Source organism: Aulonocara stuartgranti (genome assembly GCF_965226115.1).
Source record: "Aulonocara stuartgranti genome assembly, chromosome: 18".
Taxonomy (NCBI): domain Eukaryota; kingdom Metazoa; phylum Chordata; class Actinopteri; order Cichliformes; family Cichlidae; genus Aulonocara; species Aulonocara stuartgranti.
In genome coordinates, this window is record NC_138954.1 from 8,307,179 (window position 1) to 8,323,123 (window position 15,945).

The window sequence follows — 15,945 nt, forward strand, 5'->3', positions numbered from 1 at the left end:
CTGTCATAGGGCGAGAGGCGGGGTACACCCTGGACAGGTCACCAGTCTGTCGCAGGGCCAACACACAGAGACAGACAACCAGTTGCACTCACATTCACTCCCGCATTCACACCTATGGGCAATTTAGATTGTTCAATTAACCTATCCCAACAAAAAAGAAATCCAAAACACAAAATAAAAACTTGAATGACTACCGACAACCAACCGCATATTTGATTTTATAGACTACATCAGCTTCCCTACCGCCTTTTATTTCAACTTGTTAAATTGCAGTGCAATTTAACAGCAGTAAGGGTGCTGTTTGCAACATCCTGCTTTTTATGAAGGGCATCTCTGAAGAAGTGTTAAGGACATGGTTTGTTGGCTTGGCAAGTGATGAAGCAGCAGCTGTAATGAGCCAATAGAGAGAAGCACCCACATTTCTGTGTGTGGGAAAAATCCACCATAATCCCACTGTCATTCACTGCATCATTCATAGTTAGAACCTGTGGCCCATGATGCTGTAAAACACATTAGAGTTGATATGATCTGTGCCTTAATGTAACCAAGTAGTTTTTTTTGCACAAACCTAACCAAATAAGAACTCTACATATTTGTCCTTTTTCATTCAATGTGGCGCCTTCTCCAGGGTCACAGCCTTGGTAATTATGCCAATAACTCCACGTCATCAATTTTAATCTATAATAGACATATATTTAATATTTACACTAACTCTTTAATGTTTAAAACTTCACTTTTGAATTCAAAGCTAAAGTACTTTCAGGACATGAGTGTGTTCTACTCGTGCAGTGCCAAAATGCAGACAGACTAACTTAACAACTTGTTTTGAGCACGGCTTAGAATTTAGTCAAGGAAAAGCCACTCTACATGCTAATAATTTATCAGTATTGCTCCCTCAAGCGGCCAGATTCTTGATTAATTAAAAATGATAATTAATGACAAATTCAGTGCCATGAATGTCAGGTCATACACGATACTCGTGGATCATAACTGTAAAAAATAATCAGTAAAAATCACGTCAAGTTGCAAAAACACAGACATTAGGAGTAGGAGGGTAATGAATGGCCACTGTGCTGCTGATGGCTTCATAAATCAGGTTCAGCTGTCATTCTACTACTACATTTTTCAAATCAAGTTGTAGTGGCAGATCAGGAGAGCCGTGTGTGTCACATTTCCTTCCCAGCTGTATTAACGGTGCAAAGCCCACACGATCCCGGCTGTTTGCTGAGGAAATCAATGAATTAATGAACGCCTCCGTCTCATTTTCAACTCCTACTGCTGCTTCTGCGGCTGCTGATGCTGCAAAAACTCTGGCTGCTGTAGCTGTTCTCAGAGGAGCAGCTTCCCTTTCAGTTCATTTACTCACTAAATGAACAGAGATTATCAAAGCCCTGAAATACCTTTTACATATAAATGCATGTATTATTAAATTTGGGCTTTAACTTCAAAGACTTTTTGTTATTAGAGATGGCTGTAGCTCAGCAGGTATAGAGCAGGTGCTCTACTGCTTGACTACATTGTCGTGCTGACCTAGTAGGTGTGGCTGTTATTCCTCTTTTCCTCCTCCTGCCCTCTACCTGTTCGGTGCTGCTGCTTACCCATGGCCGCTGATTAGACCTTGGGTGCAATCAACAACTAAGCACGGCCTGGTGTGCGCCGCCCTGCCAGGTGAGCCACATTAGAGCAATCAAGGGTGGGCGTGCCTAGTAAACCTTTAAATGCATGCAGCAGTCATTTGACCCGGGTGCAACATACTGAGAGGACGGCAAACAAAGCACTTTTCCACTGTGAGGAAGACTTTGAACAAGACAGGCTATCGGTAAGCTCTTGAGTTCACATTTTGCTTTTGCAGATGTATCTGGGACTATGGAAGCTCAGTTGTGCAAATGTTTTACGCTTAGGGAAATAGTTGCTGCATTTAAGTTTAATTATATTGACAAAAATGAATGTTTAAGTTTGAATAAATTGTTTGTGCATTTAGTGTTCCCACATATTTATGTTAATTAATATTAAAAATAGTTACCCCAAATCCTTGGGTGGATCGTAAAACTAGTGAATAAATGTTTGGTTTTGATTTAAAGAAAATAATTCTTTGTAAAGAAAATCCTTAGTTAAAGTCTATTAAAATGTTTGTGAACTCTAAAATGTATACTTTAAAATACAATTGTTTATAAAAAAGTGTTAAATGCAAAGAAGACACATTGTGTATATTTATTTAAGAACTACAGTTAAATTAACACAGTTAACCACATGGTAAATGGCTTTACTGAAGTGTATTTTGTTATTTCATCTGTCTTCTGTGTAATTTATCTGAATGGTTAATGAAATGTTCTTTATTTTTGTGTTGAAAGGTTTTTTACCTGCTGCTACCTACCAGCTATCAAACTAGTTGGTCTAAATAAAGTTGAGTGAAATTCAAAGTCTGGTCTTTTTCAAGTGTGGACACCTCACAGTCAGAGGAACACTTGCTCTACTGCTTGACTACATCATTGATTTGCTTGGCTTGCTTGACTCCAGCAATGACAACAGTGGTTGCTAATGCTTAACTTTAAAACCTAGCCATAAATTGTAAAACAGCTTGGAGACATTGTTGCTGGTGGTGATAGTCTTGAGCATATATCCAAAATGTACTGTGTAGAGTTATTTGTGGCCAGTGGTTTATGAAACTATTTCAGTGCACTGTTACATTTTTCTGTTTCTTCAGAGAATAAAGATCTAATGTATAACTTATTACTCTCATTTTTATTTTCATGTCTATTTAAGCTTAATTTATAACAGTATGTTTGCACTGAAGCACCGCAGCAATTTCCTAATGTTGTAAACCCGCTCAACATTTGGCAATAAAACCCTTTCTGATTCTGATTACACAAACTTTCCATTTTCAAACAATGTCAGGCCTTTGTGTTCAAACAGGCAGAAATATATGATATATGAAATACACGGGAACACATAGGTACATTTAAAATTTCTGTCTCTGCTCATTAAAAAAAACAACTGAAAAAATAGCTGATATAAATTTAAATGACGTCCCCTTTGTGAAACACGTAGTGTTCAAGCACTCTTGGCTTCTTGCACATGCTCGCTCTCTGCGCAGGTTTGAGTTTGTGATGAAATCAATGTGCAAATGCAGGACGAGCATATGCGTTACTGGATTCAGTCAGCCATTTTTTGCCACTTTGTGGGACTCAGTTGAGACGTGAAGTGTGCTTGGCAGACTTGCTGAACAAATAAAAACCACGTCTGAAATGACGATGTTATTGTTTGCCACATAGTTTTATCACACAAAAAGCTCAGCTAAGCAGTGATAAATGTGTTTATATGTTGTGTATCGCTTCAGAGCGATATACACATTCTTGTTTTTATATAGATGGCAGATTCTTTTGAAAGGTGGCACACTCAATATTTTTTGCAGTCACTGTATTTTTACATCTGGGTGCAGAAAAGCCTGAAAAGCTCTGGCAAGAGGCTCGTTGAAGATAAATGTCTGTCTTACCAAAACCTGTGGGATGAATCACTCACTATTCTGGGCTCCCCACCTCTCTGTTTAGATCTTCCTTCATTTTGATTTCCTGTTCTTACAGTTTATCGCTCATTTCTCACATAAGCCTCTTTTTTTATCCTTGTAGAATTTTTACCCCCCTTTCCCATCCATCTGCTTTCCGTGTTTTAAATGAGCTTCTTTGAAGTTGTCTCCTTTTCTTTGCAGTCTGTTTTCTGGTGTAGTCATTAGTTTCACTCCGTCTGCAGCCACATTTTCATCAGTAAAAACTAATTTCGTCAGCCACATCTTCTTGCCAAATGTTAATAGCAGTGTTCGTGTTCTTTTCTCGGGGCAGCGCTGACAATTATCAGTAAAGCTGCTGCAATTATGCTGGAATAGACGTTAAGACTTATTGTGCCACTGTAATCACTTTCTCAGTGAATTTGATTTAAAATGCGAATTTAACTTTAATTGGAAACCTGTTGTGTTTACGAATTGCCAACTAATCAAGTACTGATTTACGCCTGTCTCTGTGTGTGAGTGTGTTCATTGTTCAAAGTTCCTGTATTACACTTGAAGCTTGAGGGGAAATAGGCTGGAGTTTCCCTGCAGGAGATATCCAATGTTTCCCAGCCTGCTGCTGCTACATCGAGCCCATTAGCCCTTCTGTTCGTCTGACATGTCATCAGGCTGCTGAAATTACCATCCAGGCTTGCTATTCTCATGTAAATGATTAACCTTCATTCCAGGTCTGTCTTTCCCATTCAGCTCCCTGTCTGTCTGTAGTGTTGTCTGTTCACTGTGCTGCCTGTCTCTTAAGGTAACAGCTTGCCTCTTCCTCTGCCTGTCTCTCCTTTCAACTTTTGACTTTTCATTTTGCTCATGTCTATCTCTGTATGTTCCTGTCTGTCTTCTGTACCTGTCAGGTGGAATTTCGGTGCATTATTAATGATTCAGTGGTCCTTTCTTTGCTTATCCATCTATCTGCTTCTTATAGCTGTGCTTCTGTCCGCAGTGGCTTCATGTCAAGCTTGGTCTCCCTTCAGCAGTAAAGCAGAAGGGCAACTGTGCAGCCTGAGCAGCTTTTCTCTTCACCTATTACATACACTCCTTAATGCTCTAGTAACGGGACAAATTGAGTTGGTTTCAGGTGTCAGTCCTTACAGGTTAACTGGATTCAGTTGGTATCAGGGACAAACCTGTCTCACATTAGTTGTATTAAGTCTTTGTTGAGAAGAATTTTCCAGAAAAAAACAAAGTCTTATACTATGTATGATTATTCAGGGACTTTCTGGGGAAAATTAGGATAAAGTTTTCTGGAAACCAATTTTCAATTTAATTTGCAGCTAATTAGGGAGAATAAAGATAATGGTCAGTTAGTTCAGCTGCTTTTAATGAACCCCAATTAACTGGTAGCATAACCCAGAAAGTTTTTAGTCAATATACATTACGCTAACAGAAAGCACAAAAGATGAGTTAATTCACCAAGCATTTAATTGGGATTGCCTGTGCACTATAATACAATCCCTTACAACAGTGCCATGAATTCTACCTATAAATGGAGCCTGTATATTTGGCTTTTTTGACATTGTCCAAAAGCTGATAATTCTATAATCGAGTTTGCAGTGGGTGGTGGTTTGTATTTCTTTTCACTGCTATAATGCACTCTATTCAATAGGAGTCTCTCACCGTCTGAAATGGGGGCAAAAATATTCAGCTGGTGTTGTTCGTAGCATGTAAATGACTTTTGACAGCTGCACAATTTAATCATCTGCCTTTCATGCAAGTCTTTTATCCTGTGGATGAGTGGAAACTGACAATATATCTCTCGCTTAGGTTCCAATGTAGGCTTGGGTAACATTCATTGTCTTCTTCCTAAGGCAGTGTTGTTGTCACAACACTATCCAGCTGTAATTGGCATTTTTGGCACAGCATCAGAAATCTCTGTCCAGAAGAGTGAAGCCTCAGCCTCTGAGGCCTCAGATAGGGAAAGGCTGGAGTGCCCACTGGGAATGAGTTACAGCCCCATGTGGAGAATTTTACATGTCTAGGCGTATTGTTTATGAGGTGTGAAGCTAGGAGAGGGTTATTAACAAATGGACTAGTGTAGCGCCTGCACTAATGTTGGTGAGCTGTAGCTGTTGATTTACCAGTTGATCTGCATTCCTATCCCAACTTATGGTGACAACCTGTGGGTAGTGACTAAAGGATGCTTGTGGAAGACTGTGCCAGACGCTTGTGGTGGGATTTATTAGGAGAGTTTAGTCATTTAAGAAGAGGTCAAAATAGAGTGGCTACTCTTCCATGTCAAAAGGAGCGGTTTCGGTTTGGACATCATCTAGGTGAGGAGTTTTGAGTATAGAGATTGACAGACCACGTGACTTTCGTGCATTGCATGCCAGGAACTCGTGGCAAAACAATCCAAATACTGCATCAAATGCAAGCATTTGCAGCACCGCAAAACGTTCATTCTCCGGTTCCAATACCTTCTTGCTTGTTCTTTGTCCCCCAAAAAAGTTATGTAAAAAATGAATGAGAACAATGCCGGTCCGTACAAAGACAGACATGATGAAAAGTCAAAGAAAAGATACGAGGAAAAAATCAAAGGAGTGAAAGGTTTAGACCCGTACGAGCACACAGAGTGGACAAAATACGTTAGCGTGCTGCCCAACTTTCACCACGCTCATATTTATAATTATACGGTTCTTGGAGTGAGTGCATACACTCATGAAGTTTAGTAACTTCAGGTCACTGCAACAAGCCCAGGTACAGTTTACCAACGATTGGGTACAGGACCTTGAAATGCACCGCGTAGAACGAAAGACCATCGTACCTATCATAAGTTTACCAGTCTCACAAATCGTCTTCATAATAGGACCTTTAAGCTCAACGGTAATTAATTAGTAGTGGAAATAATTTCTGGTACGCATTACAGAAATGTAGCAGTGACAATAATATTGTATGCTGTAATCGTACTGGGCAATTGGTGATACAAAAAAAAACCTGTTTTACCCTGTGAATAAAAGTATATGTTTTTGTCAGTGTACCATGGTAATAACAGAAGCGAAACGCAATATTGTGTCAGGACAATTCACTATTTATGCACAATAAACAAAGGAGCATTGCGCGGCAATTTCTGTTCAGCGCCAGACTTGCTTGTAACCTATATCACCAATTATGTTATGAAAAATGACGTATTAACTACTACAAAACACTGACCTTTGTGGGAATGCTTGGAGCAGACTAACATGTGAGCTGGAGGGTTCTGGGACGTTATATTTGGTCTTTGAATGGCTGCAATCCAGGCCATCCGTCGCCTGTTTGTTACTTCGGAAAGATGGCTCGAACAATTTCTCTTCAACGACGTAATCCGATAACAACCGATCTCTTTACCCGTCGGCTTCCCGTGGCTGTCATGCGACCGGCTATTGCAGTTAATAATACAACAGCTTCTTGCCATTTTTTGGGTTTCTTTTTATCGCTGTGTAACTGATTTCAATTGAAAGCCTGCGTGCGCTAGTACCTCTTGCCACGAGTTCCCAGAATCCTTTGCAGTTTTACCCCTGAATGACGTCACATTTTCAATCTCTATATGCACCCAGGACAGCCTGGAAACACCTCAGTGTACACCTTGAAGACCAAAGCATGTGGCAATTAAGCAGGATAGCCACAGACACATCACTTAATAGCTGTACCTTTTGTCTATTAAAACATAATAAAATAATAATAAAAAAGTAAGATTTTTCAGTTTGAATGGGTAGTAAACTGTTTTTTTTTTCACCTAAACTTAACCAAAAAGTTACAAAAGAACAATGTAAGCAAAAAATAAAAATCCCATACACTCTAAAAAATATTTTGTTGCCTCAACTTAAAAAAGTAAGGTAACAATTTCCACTCAGCTTTTTAAGTTACAAATTTTGCATATTATTAAGTAAATTCAGCAAGTAATTTTTAGGTTTGGCTAACTCAACTTGTTTAACAAACCAACATGATTTACCTTGACCTCCACAAGCATAATTAAGTTTATTCAACCTAATATTAATTTAAAATTTCTGGTAAAATTAAGTTGAGAAATTACATTAGTTGAGTTACACCAACGAACTTTTTTACATATATCCTACTCACAATTATCCATGCCAATTAGTTTAGGTTTCTATAGTAGCTTTTCTAAAAATCACACAAAGCCATTTCACTTATTCCAATTGATTATTTTATTACAAAACATTTTCAAAGTAATACACTTCTGTGTCAATACAACATAAATGAAACATTACAGCAGCCCTTTAATTATAAATGACTAAAAAAAAAGTACTTCATGTACGTTAACATTAACATAAATTGGTATCAACTTGTTCAACTTGTCGCAGAATCAAGGAAATGACAAAAGATTTTAATGTTCAACAACAGAACAATCCAAAGCTAAGATTATATGTATTACAAACTTTTCTCAAAACTACACTCATCTGGGACTGCATACAAAAACGTAAGAGGCACATCGGAATACTACAGTCCAATTCACATTCGTTTCATGACAGAAGTTTGCACTTAACAGACATTACCCGTGGACTGGTTTAAGCCCATCAAGTTCCAGAAATACCTCTAGTGTTCTTTACTTGTTTTGGGTAGCTCAGATTGAGAGTGTATATAAGCCCCATCATTAAGGCACACACTCTGGGCACATCAAGGTCTTCCAGGTCTGCTGTTCCTTCAATCACAATTTTAGCGACAGCTTTGAGAGACACTGCTGCACGTCTGGTGACTACAATCTTTACCACTTCTTCTGGGAACTGTTGTTCACCATCCTGGCAAGTAGGTAGTTTAAATGGAAACATGTCAGCATTTTATGTGCCATTTAAAAATAAAACACAAAAGAATGCGAGATTCACCTACCAGCTGTTCTCTGAAGAGATCCTCTTCCTTCTCTTTCAGATACACCTTCAGGCAACGGATTGCGACCTCTCTCTTCATTTCCACCGAACTCTGGAGAATAAAAAAAGCAAAACAAAACTTAAACTTACAGTTTATTAGGTGAAAAGTCAAAACTATTACATTTATGTGACTTGCATTGTGCCAAATATTGATTTTAAATATGTTTTTAAAAGAAATAAAGATTTAATCTTTGTAACTTCAATTTAAACTGTTACACACTGGCCTGCTTTAAATGCCCACTTTGCTAGCAATAGGATAAAGTGACTAAAAGTAAATGTAACCTAAATTTCATCAACAGCACAATTGTGCTTTTGATGAATAGGACCTGAATCAGAGAATGACATGAACTATAACTGTAACTGTAACAACTAATTCATCAATACACCTGCGAGGTACATTATATATACTTTCCAGTTTTAGTAGTAGGTGGGCTAAATGTTTCTCAATTAAATTAGGCAATTCCCCAATTTCTTCATCCTCTTCATTTGCTACATCTTCACACAATGGATTTTCATTATGTTCCTCAAGAGGATCATCTCCTGCATTCAAACGACTGACACACCGCTGTATCAGCTCAGGCTTGAAGTCATCCAATGAGTGAGGAGTGTGTTTTCGGTTCCTATGAGAAGCATATGTTCAAATGAGCAGTTACAATCCCAGTACAGGCAAGGCATAAACAGTCCACCATGGCTATGTTTAAGCCTGTAATGCTTTAAGAGCTCATTCCTTCTTGATGTTTCAAACTTGCAAATTTTGCAAGTCCAATGCATTTTGAAATTTACTGCAACCTTTTGTAATGCAAAGAATTATTGAAGCTTTTGAGTTAACAAGCTATTTTAAGTATAAAACCTTCTCTAAAACACTACAATGCAACACTGAAAAAGATTAATCATAAAGACTGAACAAAATTGAATTTTAAAATTGACATCTACAGACTGCAGTTTAAACTTGTAATAAGGTGTCAAATCCAAATGTGCAAGAGAAATTTCTTTTAAACTATTTAAATAACACTGTGGACATGCCACAATCCCACACTTTACATTATGCTTACAATTACAGAAAGCAAATGCAAGTCGTATGCACACACACACACACACACACACACACACACACACACACACACACACACACACACACACACACACAATATTGTTTTTTGGGGTTTTTTTGCTAGGTCAACCAACTTTAATCTCAGGCAGAATTCCCAGTCGAGCTTAGAACATCAACACAATTGATAGAAATACTTTTAGTCAGGGATAAATTCACCACATTTTACTCTGTCAGTAATTAGTTACCTCACCCGAGACCATCTTGTGGAAACACGAATTTACTCTGACACCATGATAAAAATGCAGGCAGCTACTGACCGGTTAATTTGAACATATACGGGTTCAAATTGAACATGCTCTGCTGTCGACATAGTCTATCAGCTAACCAAATGTACCCTGACAAGTGACATGTTTTAATTGTATCTGTACTCTTTTATTTGTGAGGAACGTTTGCTAGCTAAAAGAAACGGCTAGCTAAACTTAAAAAAACAACAACAACTATACTCTGCTAAATTACGATTAAAACCATCAAATTTCAGTTTTTTTTTAAATATGACATTTTAGAGTGTACAAATATAACTTGTAATTCATCTATTTAGAATTCAGTACTTACTTAACTCACCGAACACAGTCGAGGGCAAACACACCTCTTCTCCCACGAAGCCACAAGAATCCAGAAACTGTTGCGCACGATACGAACATATGCTACGGGGTTGCCCTTGTCTGTCTGAATGGTCTCAATTCAAACAGGAAGGATGTTGAAACTCATTTTTACATGTTACACAAACTTAATATTTTCTGTTGTTGATTGATGACAAAAGTATTTTATTCAATATACTCAAACATTTAAGTTAAGGAGCTGTTTTTTAATTTTTGTGTTGCACTGACTTCTAACATTGATTATTCAACTCACTAAAACGTGTACATGTAGGCAACTTACTTTTTTTAGCAGAAAAATGCTTTTTTGTTAAGTTCTACCGACAAACACAACGAATATTTTTTAGAGTGTATGACTGAGACTCTTGTCTTCTGATTTATAGCATCTTCTGACCATCAACTTGTGGCAGAGCTGTTGTTTTGTGGGGAAGTGCAAAGTGCAAGTTCTCTGGTATCCATTTGATTAAATGAGTATTCCTAACAAGTAGTTGTGAAGTGTATAAATGTGCAAAATGTAAAAATGTAAAATTCAATTCAATGTGTTGATTTTCTAGGACAGCAACTGTTGTGCTTCAGCTGGTTTTACACTTTATGTCAAACTGTATCTTTGTATCATTGTTTCTTTAGGTGTTGGAACTGATTTATAATTCATGACTACATAGATAGAAGTGAAGAACATTTCAGTGCTTTGAATCTCTGTTGGTTTGAATCAAGTTGAAAATAAGTACATATTTAAAAAACATATCCTGGTGTTGTTATGCTAGTTTTACCAATGGTTTGTATTCTGTTTGTACAGTTTACAGTGCTCCATCTTTTATGGAGACAGGGTTGTTTTATCTGACAGGACATAGTAAATCTTTGCAGCGTCTCTTTGTCTCAGTTTTGTCTCTGATCTCTTTCTCTTTGCCTCCACAGCATTATCAACACGAGTAAAGGTCAGGAGTGTCTGCCCCTCACAGTTCTGCTGTCACTGGACATGTCTGAGTCAAGTGCTTATTAGCTTTGGCCTTTTAGCTCTTTTAAGATCAGCTTCCAGCAGCCACAATACTAGTTCTTTTAGATTTCTGCTGGGCCTGGTGCCACACACATTTGGTTCTTATTGAACATATTAAAACCAAAATGATGAATGGTGGCACTAATGTTTACAACTGCCACATGTCTACAGTTGTACACTTGTAGGTTTCCCCCCTTGACTATTCATTTATCATGTATTCATTTATTTTCTTACATTTAGTATATTTTTAATTTACTTTTGAAAATGGCATGGGCTTGAATCACATGTGACATGTCTTGTGGAGATCTGGAAGTATGGTGAGTCTATAAAGCACATTTATTTAGAAATGACACTGCTCAGTGTCCTGGAAAAGCTTAGCAATGCCTGCATGCTGGAAGAAAGGCTTCAGTTGACTGATGAATGCAAATTCTGTCTCAGTTCTGGGAAAATTCTTGACAATTCAGTCAAACTGTTGGGCCATGAAAGTCTGCACACCCAAGCTAACTATCCTTTGTAGACTGTCAAGATGGCTTATGACCTTCTTGTTGCTGGTACTATGGGAATTTGGGCAGCCCAGACTGTAAATCCCAACTCACTGACTCTGCCTAGCAGTTCGATGGAAACAGCTTGTACACGGAACAAGCTCAGTACAGTAACGTGACAATTTGGAGTACCAAATGCATAATTACACATAATTATCATCAGTCAATAGAATCAAACTTTTTAATCGCACAATCATCTTCAAAATAAAGAAGTTGTCTGTCTCTTGAACTCAAGTAATGCAAAGTAATGAGTAACTATGGTTAAACATGTTTCCAAAAATATTTAGGGTCAATTACAATAATCTCTGTTTTGTCTGATTTTAGAAGGAGTTCATCCAGGTCTTTATGTTATTTGGACAAGACAGTTTCTCTAATTGATTTCTGCCAGCTGCCTTTGTACGCAAGTGTAAGTGGGTGTAAATGTGCACCCAAATGCAGAAGGTCAGAGTTCAGAATACAAATAAAGATATTTATCAAGAATGATTAAATTCTAAGGGAAACAAAAAAAAAAGTACACAAAGATTACAAGGGTCACTAGAAGCCAGAGGAGTCCAAGGAATGCACTACAGGAACAAACGAGAAACAAATGCGCAGACTACACAATGCAACACAGCAAAGAATAGATGCAAACTGAGGGCTTAAATACAAAATAGGTAATCAGGAAGATGGGATGCAGAAGGATAATTAGACTCCACTGAAACTAATCATGGATGACAAAAAAAAAAAAAACCCAGGAAAAAGACACAGAAAATAACAGCTACTGTGTACCAGTAAAACAGGAAGTAACTTAACAGGACAACATCTGACACAGAGATGCAAATTTAACAAGAAACAGGGAAACTCAAGGAATTAAATATAAACTATAAATCTGACCATAAACAGAAATTTAATGACAAAAACTACAATTTAAAGACTAAACAGAGAATGTAATCATGAGGAAACTAGCCAGGGAATACCAGCTACATAAAAAGAAAACAAAACTCAAAAAGAAGTCAAAACAGCAAAAAAACAAAACAAAGTCCAAGTATTAATATATAATAACTCAAAACTCGGGCAAAATAACTCAGGGTCCATGACAGAGAAAAGCTTTCTGGTGTTTCGAGTTACAAATGGCATCCAACTGTGATTACTACCTCTACACCATCAAATGTGCAGAATTTCCTCCTCGATTTTCTTTATAGTATTAGTAGTTGTGTACATTTAAAGCGTCTCATCATGTGGGACACCTGTTTACCTGCTCACATTGTGCGGATCTTTTCTGCTTGGCTGCAGAAATTTGGTCCACAGAATCAAAAAAGTAAATAATGAAACAATTAGATTTAAAGTGAGATACTGTTTATGGTAACTGTGATTAGTGTTACAATAATTCCATAGGAAATAAATGTGCATCATGACAAAGACCTCTGAAGTGATGAAAAGTGTGTGCGCATGTGTGCTCAGTGGGGCTCGGGTCAGCACTCTCCACTTTCAGAATTGACCATCTGGTGTTTGAGCTCTGAGGCATCTCTTTGGCCTGACACAGCACTTTTGCACACTCGCACACAAACACAGATTCTGGCTTCTTCTTTCTCTCCTAACTGTTGTCACTGCATCAGAAAACACAGATACATTTAATTACAATAAGCTGGTGTATTTCCAATCAATAGCTTACACCACCACCACTTATAGTGACAGTGTTTTGGAGTGAGACACAGTGCTGCTAGCCAAATGAAGAACAAAACTAAATATGTATATAATGTTTGAATAAAATAACTTTTTCAAAGCTCTGCCTTTTGTTTGGTTTGCTTTTCCTTTTTCAACCTATTGATCTAGAAAACATCTAATCAATATGCTACCACACCGCTCTTTATTGGTGATGTGTAATACGGAAAAGGAACCTGCACAGCTGCTGTAAAACTAATCAATGCTTGGCACCACAACCCTTTATTGATGATATTTTATATAGCAACGGATGCAGTCTTGCAGGCAAACTTAAAAACTAATCAATAGCTCACACCACAGCTTCTTAGCACTGCAATATTTGGGGACAGGATACAAATGGTCTGGCAACTCTTCAGTGTATAGAACTGCATCCTCTTATTGGCGATGCTTTTTCTGAGAAATGATAATAGAGACTTCACAGCAATGTGCGGTTGTTTGTAAAGGGCAAAATATCGTAGCAGTGAGGTTAAAAAAGACGCAAGACATTTTCAAGCTTGGATTGTACCCCCTATTGCGTGTGCAGCTGCCGAGAAGGCATTTAAAGACAGTGCTACACAAAGACTAGTGCAATGGATGATAAGCCTGTTGGATTTGATTGATTTGATTCAGACAAAATATCTCAACCTCTGCATGGGTTACCGCTGGATTTTGTTAAGACATGCACATGCCTCTCAAGATGAACTGCATTAACTTTAGTGATAACGTCACTGTTACAGCCCTAGCAGGGCCTCCTCTTGATATTGGCTTTGTGTGGGTGTGGTGTTCTCTCTCTGTCTCCGCCTCTCTTTCTCCTCCCACCCCTCTGTCCCTCTTTCACTCTGCCCTCTCTCCACGACACACCTGCTGTTCATTACCCTCGTTTGGCACCTGGACCCAGCCAGCAATCACCTCTCGGAGATAATATGGGCTGGGGATGAACTGTGTGTGGGGGGATTTTCCCTTGTGGCTCTACACTGTCTTTCTAGGTGTTGGAAAGGTCCCACTGCATATTTGTCCTGTCCGTGGTTTTATGTTGAGTGAGTAGACGGGCCTGTGGGCCCCGGAAGTGTCTCCCCGTGGTGAGGAGTTAAGTGAGAAGTGCCTCCTTTATTTGTTTGGTAGTTTTTTTCCTTCGTTGCTGCGACTGCTTCCTTTGCTTCTTTGGCATTATTGGTAAAACGGCTTTGCCAGCTCTTTAGGTTAAGATTATTTGTAATAAAGCCATATTATGTGCTGAACACCTCTGTCTGGTTTCCTTTTCATTCCGTTCCGTTCCCATTTGTTACCGGTCCCCACACTCACACCCCTAGACCTCCTTCGTGGGGACGTCACAGTCACAAAATTTTGTAATAATAATGATAATAACTACGGTAATAGTAGCATCATTAGACAGATTAGACAGACAATTTAAACAAGCAAAATAAATATCACAATATTTAAAGATAAACACCTTCATTTGGAAATCATGGCATAGTTTAAAAAAATGTTATCATCATATTTTGTTTACATGCATAATGACTTATATAAATTTAAGGGTGGTTGTTGAGTACCCTGCTAATGTTATTATTAGGTAATCAGCTTAAATTATTTAAGTAGATTTGGATGCTGGCCTTTTAGCTGGTGCACTAAATTGCAAGTATTATTTGAAACTATGTTATTTGCATAATGCTTTTTGTGAATTGTTTATTGCCCAAATCTTAATGCCTTTCTTATTAAGTCAGGGTGGAGCAATGACAACAGCTGCATTAGTCGTCATTTTCTATGTGTAAAGGTATGAGAAGTAACAATTAGTGTTACATTCACATTTGCAAAGGTTAATATAAGCTTCTAACATAGCTCCTGCAGGTTTGCGTTCATTAAAGTGTTTCTTTGTTTGTTTTTTTTTAAATTTTTGGTTTAGTTTGAAGTAGAGATGGACCGATCCGATATTACGTATCGTATCGGTCCGATACTGACCTAAATTACTGGATCGGATATCGGAGAAAAATAAAAAATGTAATCCGATCCATTAAATATCACGAAAGCACCTCACAAAACTTGCAACACGCCGTAACTCACCTCAGAACGTTAGCACGTCGGAGCAGTATGCATCACGTGATAGAGCGGCTGTGGCATGCGGGACCTGTGGTCTGGATAGCATGTGGAGCTTCGCTAGCAACCCGGCATTTCATCTCCGACAAAGTTATCCCCGAGAGAAGTAAAGCAAGTGTGTAAGTCCATCTCTGAATGTTTGTAAAGCATTCCTGCGTTAAGCTTACCAAACGATATATGGAGCGACTGCCTCTTCTGGCTGCTACTTCAATCATGAAACTGCTTAATGATCAGCTGATCGGCTTTTCTGTCACAAGTCCGTCTCTCTGGTTTGTTTTTGGCCCACTTTGCACCAGAAAGAGGAAACCAGCGGCTGAACAACAGCAGCACGTTTAAGCTTGATCAGCTGTTGTTAGAATTTATTTATTATTACTTTCTAGCTGATGGCTGGTAACTGTGCAGGGGCGGATCTAGCAAAGTTTAGCCAGGGGGGCCGATAGGGCATTAACAAGGAAAAGGGGGCACAAAGACATACTTTTCTTTCTTATTCTCATTTAAAATGTCTAGCTTTTAATAAATAAT

The 15,945-nt window shown here is 38.3% G+C and overlaps 2 protein-coding genes and 1 long non-coding RNA gene across 12 annotated transcripts in view; 1 reads left to right on the forward strand and 2 right to left on the reverse strand.

The window, feature by feature from the left end:
• Positions 1-15,945, forward strand: part of LOC309693456 (contactin-associated protein-like 4) — a 162,462-nt gene that overhangs the window by 66,191 nt on the left and 80,326 nt on the right. Inside the window, exon 1 of one of the 9 annotated variants that reach the window (XM_082512662.1) lies at positions 14,227-14,369. The exons of 6 other annotated variants lie outside the window; for them this stretch is intronic. In XM_082512662.1, coding sequence (XP_082368788.1) covers positions 14,267-14,369 — 103 coding nt within the window. In that variant the 5' untranslated portion in view covers positions 14,227-14,266. Of the gene's footprint in view, positions 1-14,226; positions 14,370-15,062; positions 15,104-15,284; positions 15,543-15,945 lie in introns of those variants that run through there. 2 more of the 9 variants (XM_082512664.1, XM_082512665.1) reach the window with 2 other exon arrangements.
• Positions 7,586-10,455, reverse strand: LOC309693463 (uncharacterized protein). 2 transcript variants are annotated; one of them, XM_082512683.1, is made up of 4 exons: positions 10,082-10,455; positions 8,822-9,029; positions 8,372-8,461; positions 7,586-8,283 (listed from the first exon to the last, which is right to left on the reverse strand). In XM_082512683.1, exons 1-4 carry the CDS (start codon positions 10,159-10,161, stop codon positions 8,062-8,064), a joined length of 600 nt encoding a protein of 199 aa, XP_082368809.1. In that variant the 5' UTR covers positions 10,162-10,455; the 3' UTR covers positions 7,586-8,061. The 2 variants fall into 2 exon arrangements, 1 of the variants encoding a protein (XP_082368809.1); XR_014272653.1 differs by lacking the exons at positions 7,586-8,283; positions 8,372-8,461 and having other exon boundaries at positions 8,468-9,029; positions 10,073-10,455.
• On the reverse strand, positions 12,822-15,451 carry LOC309693467. Its single transcript, XR_014272654.1, has 2 exons — positions 15,391-15,451; positions 12,822-13,238 (listed from the first exon to the last, which is right to left on the reverse strand). It is a non-coding gene; the product is annotated as an uncharacterized lncRNA (long non-coding RNA).